This window comes from Lissotriton helveticus, chromosome 4_1 (genome assembly GCF_964261635.1).
Source record: "Lissotriton helveticus chromosome 4_1, aLisHel1.1, whole genome shotgun sequence".
Lineage (NCBI taxonomy): Eukaryota > Metazoa > Chordata > Amphibia > Caudata > Salamandridae > Lissotriton > Lissotriton helveticus.
The window spans coordinates 28949105-28964325 of record NC_136063.1 but is presented as its reverse complement, the minus strand read 5'-3'; the positions used below and the strand labels follow the sequence as shown (position 1 = coordinate 28964325).

At 44.4% G+C, this 15221-nt stretch overlaps 1 protein-coding gene across 1 annotated transcript in view; it reads left to right on the top strand.

Annotated features, from left to right (window-relative positions):
• LOC144828297 (glutathione synthetase-like) overlaps window positions 1-14540 on the top strand; it is a 560445-nt gene extending 545905 nt beyond the window's left edge. Inside the window, exon 13 of the mRNA XM_078686380.1 lies at window positions 14378-14540. Coding sequence (XP_078542506.1) covers window positions 14378-14501 — 124 coding nt within the window. The 3' untranslated portion in view covers window positions 14502-14540. The remainder of the gene's footprint in view (window positions 1-14377) is intronic.
• The last annotated feature ends 681 nt before the right edge of the window (window positions 14541-15221 follow it).

Here is a 15221-nt window from a genome sequence, read left to right as displayed (position 1 = left end):
GTTGTGATGACAGGCTCTTCTTTACAGCGTACGCGTCGACCCTGGAGAGGGGAAGCGCCTGCGTGCGATGCGAGTGGCGGTACGATCCAAAGGTATGAGACGTACCCAGCCGCACCATGCGCCACAGCGGTTCACTGACAGCGGCGGGGCACTTTCAGCAGGATGTTGAGCAGGGGAAAACGAACACAAGGCAAAGTCTGTCTTTGTGGTGCGAGCTACGGCTCGGGGCCAGAAAATCGCGGTGCTTGGACCAGACGGGTCCTCTCTTATGTTGCGAGCTACGGCTCGGGTTTGGCAGCAGTCACGGTGCTCGGGCCAGGCAGGTCTGGTCTTAGGAAGGCTCGCACCTCTGTCTGGGTTTTGGGGGGGCTCCCAAGCCAGGATGGTTTCAATCTTGGGCAGAAGAGGAGCCACCTGGCCGCTCCCAACTTGGTGTACCAAGTACACCACAGAACCCTGCCCGATCTGGCACTTGCTGGCTTTGATCGTGAGGCCTGCCTTGCACAGTGCCATCAACACTTCCCAGAGGTGGCGCAGATGTTCTGCCCAGGTGACACTGAACACTGCGATGTCACCCAGGTAGGCGGCACTGAACTCATCCAGCCCAGCCAACACCTGGTTGACCAACCTCTGAAAGGTGGCAGGGGCATTCTTCATCCCAAATGGCATAACCCGGAAATGGAAATGCCCATCTGGTGTGGAGAATGCTGACATATCTTTGGCCCCATCAGTCAAGGCGATCTGCCAGTATCCAGACATTAAGTCAAACGTGCTGAGGTACCGTGCAGCCCTTAACCGATCGATGAGCTCATCAGCTCTGGGGATGGGGTGCGCGTCAGTCTTGGTGACTGAATTGAGTCCTCTCTAGTCCACACAGAACCGGAGTTCGGGTGTGGCATCCGGCGCTGCAGACTTCTGGACCAAGACCAAGGACTGCTGGAGGACTCAATCACCCCAAGAGCAAGCATCTTTGAGACTTCCTCTTTGATGCAAGCCCTGACCCTGTAAGCCTTGTGCTTCAAAGGTAGACTGTCTCCTGTATCCACATCATGGACGCACCAATCAGTCATACTAGGAACCAGGGAGAACAGATCAGGAAACTGCCCCAGCAACTGGCGGCAGGCATCCTGTTGCTCAGGGGTCAGGGTGGGAGAGAGGTTAACTCCATCCACTGACCCATCTCGCTCTGTGGCTACCAGGAGGTCAGGAAGAGGCTCGGTCTCCTCCTCCATTCTATCATCTGTTGCCAAGAGCATGCCCATTTCGGACCTCTCCAAGTGGGGCTTAAGGCGGTTGACATGCAGGACCCTCAAGGGGTTCCTGGGAGACTGCAAGTCCACCAAATAGGTGACAGGACTCTTGCGCTCCACAAACTCAAAGAGGCCTTTCCACTTATCCTAGAGTGCACAAGGCTCCCCTGGGGCCAGGACCCACACCTTCTGTCCAGGCTGAAGGTCTACCAGAGTGGCATTCCGGTCGTACCACCGCTTCATCTCCTCCTGGCTGGCTTCCAGATTTGCCTCAGCAAGTTTCCTGAAACGCCTTGTCTGGTTCCTGAAGGCCAGCATGTAGCTATATACATTCTGGGGAGGTTTCCTGGGAGATTGCTCCCAGCCTTCCTTGACCAGACTTAGAGGTTCTCTCACTGGGTGGCCATACAGGAGCTCAAAGGTGCTGAACCCTAGAGACTTCTGTGGCACCTCACTGTAAGCAAAGAGCAGGCATGGCAAGAGGACGTCCCGCTTACGCATCATGGGTTCTTCCAGACCCATAATCATGCCCTTTAGAGTTCGGTTGAATCTCTCAACCATCCTATTTCCTTGGGGGTGGTAAGGTGTGGTGAACTTGTAGGTTACACCACACTCTTGCCAAAGGGATTTCATATACTTGGATGTGAAATTGGTATCGCGGTCAGACACCATCTCTAGAGGGAATCCCACTCTGGAGAAAATTCCCATCAGTGCACGTCCCACCACGGGGGCCGTCACTGTCCTCAGAGGGATGGCTTCCGGGTACCGGGTGGCATGGTCCACCAGGACCAGGATAAACCTGTGGCCCATGGCTGTCCTGGGGTCCAGGGGCCACACAATGTAAATCCCCACTCGCTGGAATGGGGTACTGACCACAGGGAATGGCTGGAGGGGAGCCTTCTGCTTCCCCCCACTCTTCCCACTTGCTTGGAAAGTCTGGCAGGTCCTACAATGAGCATCTGAGCTCCTACGCATTTGGGGCCAATGAAAGTGGGTGACAAGCCTTTCAAAGGTCTTGTCTTGCCCCAAATGTCCTGCCAATGGCACATCGTGAGCCAGCCCCAGTAGGAAGGCCCTGAAACTCTGGGGTACCACCAGCACACGGGCTGACCCAGGCTCAGCAACCTTAGGCTCTGAATACATGAGGTCATTCTCCCAATAAATGAAATGTGACCCAGACTGATCACCGTTGGCCTGGTCTGCAGCCTGCTGCCGTAGGCCGATTAGAGAAGGACACTCTCTCTGCGCTCTGCAGAATTTCTCCCTGGTGGGCCCTCCTTCCTGCTTCCAATGGGTCAGCTCAGGCAGGTCCCCCAGTTCAGCAATCTGTTCCCCGGTAGGCTCCAGGGCATCCTCCTCAAGGTCTGCTTCCTCCTGGGAACTTCAGGGGCCACTTTCCCGCGTCCCCTGTGCCTTCTCTCTAAGGCCGGTTCCTGGCCCTCTCCCTCAGGCTCCAGGACCTCTTGAGCACCCCTACTGGCTGCCATCAACTTAGTGGTCACGCACACCCAGTCAGGTAAACCCACCATTTTCAGGTGAGTTGTCTTCTCCACCTTTTCCCAAGGGGAGCTCTCCAAGTCGTTCCCTAGCAAGCAGTCTACAGGCATGGCAGTTCTCACAGCTACTTGAAGAGCACCAGAGACCCGCCCACTCAAAGGGAACCTGAGCCATAGGACAACGACTCTGTGTTGTCAGCACTGACAACACTGACAGCATTGTCAGCACTGACAACACGGCAGAATGCATGGGGGACCACCTGCTCTTGAGACACCAGGTGTTGCTTGACAGCAGTCACACTGGCTCCTGTATCTCTAAGAGCCTCCACCCTTTGGCCATTGACGGTCACCCACTGCCCATACTTCTGAGTATTGGGGGGCAGTAGATTCTCGGGGACCATCTCACTGTCTCCTAAGGAGACTAGGGTCATCTGAACTGGCTCCCACCCACCTTGGACTTCTACCTCCTCCCCAAAGGTTACACTAGCTATTTGCCGGGGCGGAGCACCAGTGGGTGCTGGTTTATCAAACAGGCGACACTTAGGATCATTGGCAAAATGACCCACTTCACCACATCTATAACATTTTAGGGGCCCTCTTTGAACAGGGGTACCTGTCGGGGCCCCAGTTTGCTTCAGACGTGGGGGAGGCTGAGAACCTTTCCCTTGATTCCCTTGGGAATTACTTTGGGTCCCTCTTTGGAACTCCCTCTGTTTACCCTTGTCCCCCCCACTCTTCTGCTGTGGACCCTGACCACCCCTGGTGGAGTCTCCCACTTGACCCTTGTGGACCCTGGTGCTGACCCAGCGGTCCGCCTCCTCACATGCTTCCTAGGGTTAGTCAGCTTGCAATCAATCAGGTGCTGGCGTAGCTCAGGAAAACAATTACTGGACAAGTGCTCCCATTCAATTAAATCAAAGCGACCTTGAAAATCATTCACTTTGCTACCCTTCACCCAACCATCCAGTGCACTGCAGAAAAAGGTCACATATTCAACATAGGTACTCCCAGGAATCTTTGTACAACCCCTGAACCTCTGTCTGTACAATTTAGGAGTTAACCCATACCTAGTCATCAAAGCTTCCTTCATGTGTGGGTAAGAATTATAAACTTCAGAAGGTAAATCTAGCAGTGTGTCCCGCCCCTCACTAAGGAACCGCCCCCACAACCCCACTCCCCAATCTCTCTCAGGGACCCGGTGGGAAGACATGGCTACCTCATAGGCCTTGAACCACTGCCCTATGTCATCATTTTAAAAATATTCTTTCACCACATCCTTTGGCATGTACACCCTTGACTCTACCTGCACTGGCAAAGGGCTGCCACCAGAGGGAGTACGCTCCAAACTTTTAGCTTTCAGATCCATCTCCCTCAATTTCATCTCATGCTCCATTTGGATTCTTCGCTCTTCCAGAGCCATCCTTTTGCTTTCCAGCTCCAGCTGGCCATTCAATGTAAGCTTTGCCAACTCCATTTCGTGTTCCCGGGTTGCCTGTCTATCTGCCAGCTCCTCTGGCGAGAGGATGTATGACATTACAACACATGCTTTTACATCGCATGCTTTTACATCGCAGTTTTTACAACGCATGCTGTTACAACGCATAGCGCTTTGGGGTGCTGGATAGTGAATAGTTTAATTTACTATTCCGACTCCAGTCCCCGTGGACACTAGGGAAGGTTATTGGATAGTAAATTAACCTATTCCCTATCCTAGAGCGCCTCCCAGCGCAATGCGTTGTAATGGTTTGCGTTGTAAAAGTTGCGATGTAAAAGCACTGCGTGGTAAAAGTTGCGTTGTAAAGGATGTTTCTCCTGGCGAGAGGCCTCTGTCAAAGCTATGGACGCTCTCTGCTAGTTCAACTTCCACAATATCCTCAGGTGCTTTCCTTGATTCAAGCCAGGCTTTCAGTGCCTTGTATAGATCTGCCTTGGTCTTGCATCCTACATGTGGAACCTTGAACTTCACGCAGAAGCCCTTCAGCTCGGATTTCTTGTAGCTGTCTAGCCTTGCCTCTTCCCATCCTAGCTCTTCAACTTCAGAGGCTTCAGATGCTGCCCTTTCTACGCTGTTTGGGCCAGGCATGACTTTCAAAAACAATGGAGCTCTCTCAGCAAAGCAAACATTTTCAAGTATGTGGCTGCGTTATTGGACTGAACTCACTACGTAATGCTCAACAATCACTGTACATATATTACAAATGCAAGTTCGGAATCCTCACCGCTGCCTCCAATGTTAGATTTGGGGGTCTCTGGTTGGCACAGGTGAGTACTTGTGACAAGCAGGGACCCTCTCCTCTAGTCAGGGCAAGGGAGTTACTCTTGAAGATAACTCCTGCTCACCCTCTAGGCGGCGTGGCGCGAGCAGACAAGGCTAATCCCCAGAGCGTTATGGGTTAAGCATTTGTAACCATATACAGTAATTTGATGACACACTACAAATAGACACAAATCTGGATTTATGTAAAAATATAATCTTCTTTATATCAGGTTTACCACAAGTCTCGATAACGTTAATAAAGGTTCCACAATTCTAGTTAGCAGTAAGCAGTTCTTTAGCAATGCTTGTTTAAAGGCTGTGTGAGTCGTAGGGCTCTAGGGCGACTAGTGTGGGGCAAAAATATATGCTTGTTAGAGTCTCAAGCACCTCGCAGACACTTCAGTCCGAGGCGCGGCGCACAGTACGAAGCGTACACAGTACCTTTAGTTCTTAGAGAGATCGAGGCGGACGGTGCGGTGTCGATGCAGACATCCCCCGTAGTGGTGCTCTCCTCGGATGGTGCGAGCTACGCCTCGAAGCTCAGTAGTCCCATACGTGGAGAGGGTGATGCAATTTGATGACAGGCTCTTCTTTACAGCGTACGCGTCGACCCTGGAGAGGGGAAGCGCCTGAGTGCGATGCAAGCAGCGGTACGATTCAAAGGTACGAGACGTACCCAGCCGCACTATGCGCCACAGCGGTTCACTGACAGCGGCGGGGTGCTTTCAGCAGGACGTTGAACTGGGGAAAGCGAAGTCCGTCTTTGCGGTGTGAGCTACGGCTCGGGGCCAGAGAATCGCGTTGCTTGGACCGGACGGGTCCTCTCTTACGTTGCGAGCTACGGCTCGGGTTTGGCAGCAGTCACGGTGCTCGGGCAAGCTGCTGCGAAACCCCTGAAATTCAAAGTCACTAACCTACTGCCCCCTTGAGCCATTTCATATTTCAGGCTAACAACAGGCGTATCTTTTAAAACTCAATGGAGATAGAATTTTCACACAGATGATCAAGCATGGTAATTATGAAATCATTTTAGAATCATTAAATGTGAACTGTAACTAGTCATAATGTGCTTTATGTTCCCTAAGGGACCATTTCTCCCTTTTGCATTTTCACGCTGCTTTTCAGAAAAGGTTTTTGTCATTTATAAAAACAGAAGCGCTCAGGTCTTACAAGCAATATGCTGCTTAGGCCGGATGTGGAGATCAGGGCACGTGCACCCTCACGTATGGATGGCAGCATGGGTGTAACACGAAAACTAGCTCCGTAACTCTCCAGCACTTTTAGGTGACCTCATGAGGCTAAAGAATCTGGGATTAGAAATGTTATAATGAGTCGTTCAGTTCAAACCCCAAACCATACCATACCATATAGCATTGTCCATGAAGAGGGAGAGTGAAAAGTTGCCCAGCAAGGGACCACATATTCAAGCAGAATCAAAAACCCTTCCTTTCCTCATAACGTGAAATCTCAGGCAGCTAAAATCAGTCAATACCTCTTCCACTGCGCTCGAGTCATGGCATGCTTCTCGCTTCCATGTGAGGAGAGGAGGGCGGGCTAGGCCGGAGATGGCAGCTGACTGTTACTGTGTAACGGGTTCTATATATAGTAAACAACTTACCCGGGCACAGGCGGACCTCTTACAGCAGTCTTGATCTCGCAGGACGTACTCCAGGGGTCAGCTGTACCCTCCATGACTGCACTCTCCTCTCCCTGCGTCTCTCCTGCACCGTACCTTGCACTTCCTATAGGCAGGGATGACTCAGCTGATTCTCCCGTAGTTCTGTCACAGAGAGGAGAACTAGCAGAGGCCAGGCTCCTCCATGAGGATTCCAGCTGCAGGGTTCGAAGTCCGCATTCAGCAGCTGAGTTGCTGAACCCTCACAGTACACTGCGCCGGCACTGGATGTTCGCTTGCACTGTACCAGAGTAAGAGGCATGCTCAGCCTATAATTTAACAATTCCATGGGGCGATTGTTGACGGCCCAGCCCGCCGGACAGGCAGAAGGCAGTTCTGCGAGCGCCATAATTACCGCGCCGGCTCGGGCGATAAACAGTTCCATGCTGCTTCCTTCCAAAACAAACTCCTCGCCTTTGGCAGCAGGATGTGACGCCACCCGGCGGCGCCAGCCTTTCATTGTAATCGGCTGCGCCCTGTCCCGGCTGTAATGGTAGGAGGCTCGGAGGCATTGCACACCTCCATCCAGGCTATTTGAGAACTGCGCCGGTGGACACATTATGCACGATTGTAATTGGGAGCTGCCTGCCAGCAGCCTCATCCAAGCTAGGAGCCGGCTAGAGCAGTGCGCGCACGCCAGGGGCGGGGGGTTGCCAGATGTCAAACTCCATTATATTACAGCTTTAGGCAGCGCTTCATAGTCGGCTGAGACACTATGCAAATGCGTGACAATGCATTTCAGTGCGGTGAAGCGGATCACCACACTGAAATGCGTTAGAGTCACGCCTAATGCGTGATACTTGGCAGGACTGCTTCACCCGAGCACAACTGTGGTTCAGTACAGGGCCTGGCTAAGGTTTATTATAAGCATAACTGCAATGTAGTTATCAGTGTCAATATTCATTGTAATATTTATGTCATCAGCTTTTTTTTGTTCTAAAATCTTTATTAATTTAAGAAAAAGAGTAAAAATAATTAAAATACCATATTATGCAATACAGTTTTAACAATAAATAAATAAGCAATCATCATTATAAATACAATCAATGCCATAATTAGCAATACAGATATCAGTTGTATTGCTTGAGTAAATCAATTAACAAAATATAGGAAAGAAAGAAAAAAAGAAAGAAAGAAAGAGAGAAGAAAGTAGTAAGGAGGAAGAAAAGAAGAAGAGAGAAGAAAGAAAAGATAAGCAAGAGATCGGGACACCTGCTTCAATGGGGGAGATAAGTTAAGAGGAAGACATAAAAGGATATTGAGCCACCAAACCTTGTGAAGCCAAGTTCATATATGTATCAAGAGACATCCAAACAACACTAGAAATAAAAGGTGTATAACGTTTCTCTTCCACAGAAGTATGAGCCCCTTGGAGAAACGATACCCATGTATGATATGATATTGACATAAATGATTTTCACTCTGTTAATATGATCTTAACAGCAATTGATAACAGCAAATCCAGCAATTGCATATCTGCAGAGTCCAAAGAGAACAGAGATGGTGCTGCCCATGGACCTAATAAAATTAGAAGTAAACAGAGATCAAAATTAATATCAAAAATTAATAACAAATGTTTGTGAACCAGCTCCCAAAAAAGTTGTAATAACGAGCATTCAAGAACCATGTGTTGATAGGTACCAGCAGCTATATTACAGCTCCAACAAAGATCATGATCTTCAAGTTTGAGTTTATACAAACGAGCCGGGGTCCAAAGTAGAAGATTGAGAGTAAAATATTTAGATTGAATAAGAGAAGGAGCAATCTTATTTCGTAGGGAAAACTTTCCATTAGGTTGCTAGGTTTCTGGGGTAATGTGCTTAAACATATCATGCTCTAAGTGATGTGACCATTTCTGCTGTGTAACCGTAGACTGCAAAGGCGGTGTGGTGGATAAAAATGTATGTATTCTAGAGGTAACGTGACCTGATCTATACCACATAGAAAGGAGGGAAACGGTATATGAATCAGGGTAAAAAGATGCTGTAGACAAGGCAACCTTTAATTTCAGAAATGAATAAAAATCCATATTATTGAGATTAGACTGCCTGGCTAAAGAAGAGAAAGGGATTGGGTCCTGATTGTAATCATAAAGGTTTTTGACCAACGTAATACCTTTGCTAGCCCAGGCTGACATCGTAACCAAGTCCATATCAGTCTTAAATCTTAGGATTATGCCATAAAGAAGACTACCTGGATTTATGTATTGGCCTAGAAACCTTTTTGTCCATATATTTCAATGCAATAATGGTATCCGAGATAATACGACCTGAATAGGGTAAGGTCAATGCGGAACAATCATAAGAGAAGAAGTATATAGAGTGTTTGAAGTCGCCCCCACCAGTAGATGTATTTAGGTGACCACGCAGACAAAAGCTGCTTAACCTTAGCCAAGACATGAGATTCATTATTGGAGATAGTGTCTGTCAAGTTGTTGCAGAACTAAATCCCTAGATATTTAATATTCTTCGATTGCCATTTAAACCAACATTCCCCGTGTTGGAAGAAAAACATAACGCATTAAGAGGAAACATTTCCTTCTTGTCTTTATTCAGAGTGTACCCTGAAATGAGAGAGAATTCTCTAATGTTATTGGAGATAGCAGGAATTGTATTTGCTATATCTTTCGAGAAGATGAGCACGTCATCTGCATAGGCGGCCGTGTTGATATTCTGCGAACCAAATTGAAAGCCTTTAATATCCTGATTTAGATTGAGTTACCGAAGGAGTGGGTCAATAGACAACAAAAAAAGAAGAGGTGATAACGGACATCCTTGTCTAGTGCCCTGACAAACATTAACAAAAGAAGAACTAGCCCCATTAATTCTAATATTAGCTTTAGGTTGTGCATATAAAGACATTACCATATTAATAAATAATACTGCTTGTAGGAAAGGCCAAGAGACCTTATCAAAAGCCTTCTCGGCGTCGAGAGCAATGGCTGCCGAAGGGAAACTAGACAGCTTTGCTTTCCCCAAAATTTGACAAAAAGTCCGAATTTTGTCTCTAGCCAACCGACCTTTAACATAACCGGTCTGAGAGGATGAATAAGAGTAGAAATATGGCTCTCCAAGCGTTTAGCCAGAATCTTGGCGAAATTCTTTGCTTCCCTATTTAAAAGGGGGTTTGGGCGGTAGTTTTTAGGATCAGAATGATCCTTACCCTCCTTAGAGATTACAACAATAGTAGCCTCAGCAGCTGAGCCAGAAGCCTTTCCTGACGTGACAAAATTATCAAAAGCATCTTTGAGATAATTTAGTATGTACAATAGAAATGTCTTATAAAAGACAATGGAGAACCCATCGGGTCCTGGAGCCTTCCCTGACCGAGTAGCTCTAATGGCTTGAATTATCTCTTTGGAATCAATCGGTTTCCCCAAGGCTATCATGTCTGCATCGAAAATAGTATGTGTAGGAATAGAAGCCAAAAATTGTTGACATTTTGCAAGAGAACATTGATCTTTGGTAGTATATAATTTGTTATAAAAATCACAAACAACTTCAAGAATGTTTTGAGTCTGAAACTTCCTAGATCCAGAACTATCATTGATACAGAAAATCTGATTGGTCCTGATATCCGTATCTTGATATTTTAACATAGCCGCCAACAACTTACCTGCCCAATCAATCAAGAAATTTGTATAGCGCGCTACTCACCCGGAGGGTCTCGAGGCGCTGGGGGGAGGGGGGTCCGCTACTGCTCGAACAGCCAGGTCTTGAGTTGCTTCCTGAAGGAGAGGTGGTCTTGGGTAAGACGGAGGCGGATGGGGAGTGAATTCCAGGTCTTGGCTGCCAGAAGGATCTTCCTCCCATGGTGGCTCTTCGGATGCGTGGAACGGCGGCGAGTGCGTGGCTGGTCGATCGTAGTTGGCGGGTGGGAGTGTAGAAGCTCGATTCCTATTCACCAACCGTTTGGACTTTTGTGCCTGGATGCCAATATGAGCCCTTTTAGTTACTATGGAATTATAAGAATATTTTAAATTCTTGATATCTTGCAACAACAACATATCCTTAGAGCTTCTATATAAACACTCTTTGTGTTTAATACTATCCCCCAAAGAAGAGAGTTTCTCTCTAATATCAGCATTTCTTTTCACCATTTATTTAATAATATGTCCTCTAATAACACACTTGAAGGCGTCCCACAAAATTATTGGGGAACTTACAGAAGACACGTTATCCTGGAAGAAATTGTGAATATCCATGTTAAGTTGTTCAACCTCTTCATGATCATTCAAGATTTCCGTATTCAAGTGCCAAGTACGTGGTACAATATTATCTGTAAGATTGAGGAGAGTGAACAAGACCGCTGCATGATCAGTGATAATTATTGGATGAATCATAACATTAGTAGAATGCTTTAATAGTGTTGCTTGAACCAGAAGATAATCAATGCGAGAAAAACTAGAGTGTGGAGAAGAGAAGAAGGTGAAATAACTAACGGTGGGTTATGCATTCACAGAGCCGATGAGAAGAAGCATCTGTTTATGTGCCCTAGGGGAAGAGAATTTAAAAGCAGAATGTCTGTCTAAAATAGGATCCATAGGGAGATTAAAATCACCTACAACAATCATCTTATCATTTTGAGGAATATCAGAGAGCTTTTTATTTATAGTACGTCAAACGATCCATTGGATAAACGAGTAAGCAACCATCTACCGTCCAAGTCATGTTCTGCAGTAACAATAGACAGCCCAGAATTTTTGGAAATTAACGTCACAACCCCATTAATTTTACCAGAGGCTTCAGAACAAGAAACAGCAAGGACCCACTCCTTCCGTAACAGTAAGGCTTTTATATAAGCTACCTTGATTTCTTTGTAGGAAAACAATATCATAGAAAAGCTTTTACAGTAATCTTGGCCCTCTTAACAGGGTGAGTTAGACCACACACATTAAGTGAAAGAACATTTAGACCAGACATAGTAGAGAAGAGTCAAAATAAATAGGCACACTCGGTGTATGAAAACAAAAGGGAAACATAATAGCTGTAGCTGAAATGTAGTAATAAGGGAAAGGCAATAAAAACGTACAGAATGGACCGAAGCAGGAGTCCCGAAGAGAAAAGGAATGAAGAAAGAACAAGCTAAGATTGGAAAAAAGAGAAAAACTAAGAGTGAAAATAGAAAAAAAAATGTGCATAAAAGAGAAAAAAAAAACACCAGGGGAAGTCTATAATAGACAAAATGCATGGAAGGGAAAAACGTGAAGGAGCAACCAAAGATGCCAGCAAACGCAGCTCAGCCTGCTCAAAAAAGAAAGCAAGATAATGTATTAAGCAACAGAGTATGGGAAACTAACAAATACATATATTTAAAATTCTAATAATGACAAAAATGTTAAAGTATCACTGTACCTAAAAATTCTATATTTAAGAAAAAACCTGTATAATTCCTTTTGTTAAGTAAACAGAAACACAAAAATATATATTACCTGCAGAATAAAAAGTGTGATAAGGAACAGTGGCGAATAAATACAGAGTTGCATAAGGCAAAAGAAATTCATAGACGTAGGGTGATAAAGAACTAGTTGATGAATTAAAATACTGAATAAATATGAGCAGTTGAAGAAGTACTCAAATCATAGAACAGGGAGAAATTCATATGTAGCATCCCTTACCTAATAACCATGGAAAGAGAAGTTATGGGATACCATTAAACTGTGAGAAATAACAATAACTACAAAAGATAATATGCCTACTAAAAGAACCATTACCTAGTTACTGAATATCCAACATATATAACAAATAATTTATTATTCATGCCTATAAATTACAAACTTGGGGGGAAAAAAAATGACATAGTAAGAAGTTCATAAAATAAGACACACAAAAGAGAAAAGCGAAATAAGAAATGAAAAATGTCAATAAAGAACAGAGCAAAGGACCATACAGAAAACAGTAAGTTATAAGAGAAAGAAACAACGTAACGAAGTAACAATTTATATGCAAACAACTAGCTCTAAGATACTATTATCTTGGAGGTAATCTATGAAGCCTGTAAAGGAAGAGTTAGTAAAGGCAAATGAAATAAAGGCACAGGAAGAAAACTGCCACACCTGAATAACCTGAAAAAAACATATTCCTTACACTCAGAATCTCAAGAGAACATTTAACTTGCTGGACAGGCATTTATAAGCATTGATTTAGTCACCTAAAAAGAGAAACAAAACATACTAACATAGAACCATTACCGAACTGATAAGTACCCAGGAACCACTGTCTAGATACCAAATTAATATGTGAGATGAGAGATAATGATAAACTACATTTTATTCATCACTAAAGATTTATAAGTATGCCTATAGAGAAATATAAAAGGAAGAGTATGAGGAATTAGAACAAATAAAGAACATTGCCAAGAAAAAAAAAAAGTGAAGTCTATGAAGTGAAAAATAACAAGGGATACCACAGAAATACCATTGTCGTGGAAATAAATGATGAAACATGCAAGGAAAAAGTTAGCAAATTCACAAATATGGGAACAGCAAGTTCTTGCGTTTATTCAGATAAAAACCCAATGCATTTCGGGCTGAAAGAGCCCTTCGTCAGGGGTCACTGCCGTAAACTTTAAAAAACCTCCAACCGCATCTGTGAATCAAGAAGTGCGTCATTCACAGATGCGGTCTTTCAGCCCAAAATGCATTGGGTTTTTATCTGAATAAACACTGCCTTTGAGAACATCAGACACTTTGAAAAATGGCAATTATTTCCACGTGTGGACTATAATGTCAGAGAAATTAATTGCATGAAACAGGAGTACATAAAGGAAAGAATGAATAAATCGTGAAACATGGAGTAAACTCGCCTCAATGGCTAAATTTGCTGTGCACTGGTTTGGGGCAAAATGTTGCCCCATCTCTTGTAGCTATTGTTTGAATGATGTCATGTGGGCATGGCATCGAGCCAATTTGCACGCAGTCTTGGTATAATTTAAAAGAATACATGTGATAAAATTTGGAAAAACGGTGTGCATCCCAGCCCCCATTTATAATATTATGGTTTATCCATTCAACATTTTAAATACCATGCACCCTGCCTTGAGCACTACATGGCCTATATGGAGGGACTTGCTAATATGTAAAAGAGAGATCTTTACCTGTAAAAAATGTTATTTTGGCAGATCACAATGTTAACACTGCAGCAGTCAGACTACTCAGTATAGGCCAGAACCCATGTATGCACTGCCAATACAGCAGACAATGGGTCATGCAGTCTACAAGTGGCATTGAGCTTTATGGTCCAGAAGCTTTTTCTACACCATATAATACAGACTTACACTAAGTTAAATAGGCTGATTTAATAAACAGGGTGTTCAGGAACTTTACTCCTGGCCAGCTGGGGTAAATTGCACAGAGTTCTAACGCCAGTGAAAATAGTGTTTAGAAAAATTCAAAAATTCTGGGATGACCACACAGGAAAGGTGAATTTCCTGCAGTAATGTATCATGTTATGCTTTTGAAGATAAGTTACTTGCATGCAGATATGGAGTTTTCTTGTACTATTGCTATACACTACACGATATATGAGAGTATGATATAGGTATTTGTCTGTTTCCTCTTAGGTTTCCCCGGGTGTCTAAATGTCTTTGTCTTGTGTTGTGTTGATATTTGCTGATGAGAAGGTGATGGCAATTGTACAGGATTATGAGAACATATTAAAGAATTTAAATAGAGTTGTAATTGAGTTTTCTTCTTTTCTAGGCAAGGTAGAGATATGATTTTAAATGAGCAAGTTGGACATCTCCTGCGTACCAAGTCCACGGAATTTACAGATGGGGGAATATTAGCTGGAATACATGTCCTGGACAGTCCTTACTTAGTTTGAAGGATTGTATAATAATGACACAATGCCCTCACTGGACTTCTCAGGGCCAAGAAGATTTGAGATCCAAAATTTTGTAATTGTAATGAAAAAATGCTTACAAATAATATATCTTAGTGTACATCTTTGATTACAAGCTCATCTTAGAAAGCATAACAATATTTGCATATTTGACCTTACTAAACACAGAGTAGTAAAATGTGAATATACCAAACCTTAGTGTCTGCATAATTGCACATAGTTCCTTTTGTCTTGCTTTTTAATGTGTGTCTATTTCTGAAAAGCAGCTTTATCCGGAATTCATATGAAGGCAATAGTTGTTCTGGGTGCCTAAGTGATACACACATATATGGGTTTATGCAGAATGTACTAGACCAGTAAGCTTTTATTCAGTTTTAACAAAACACCTGTCATATCTTGCAACGGACAAACAAATAATATTAATAAACAAAAAAATTAAACAAAGTTCCTGGAAAGAGTGTATATTTGCATAATGAATCTCAAACTTGCTTTACTACAGCTCACAACTCATTCTAATAAAAGAGGTAAACCGACTGATGTATGTTGGCTAAAAGCCTGATCTCTTATGAGAGAAACTATATTTATCTAGCTTTAAAGGCATTTCACACACATCTCTAGTGCCTTATAAACAGCTACTCAACTTGGATATGCTGGGTGTAAGGACTGGAACAATGTGCAGACACATGACGTAGTAAAGGACAA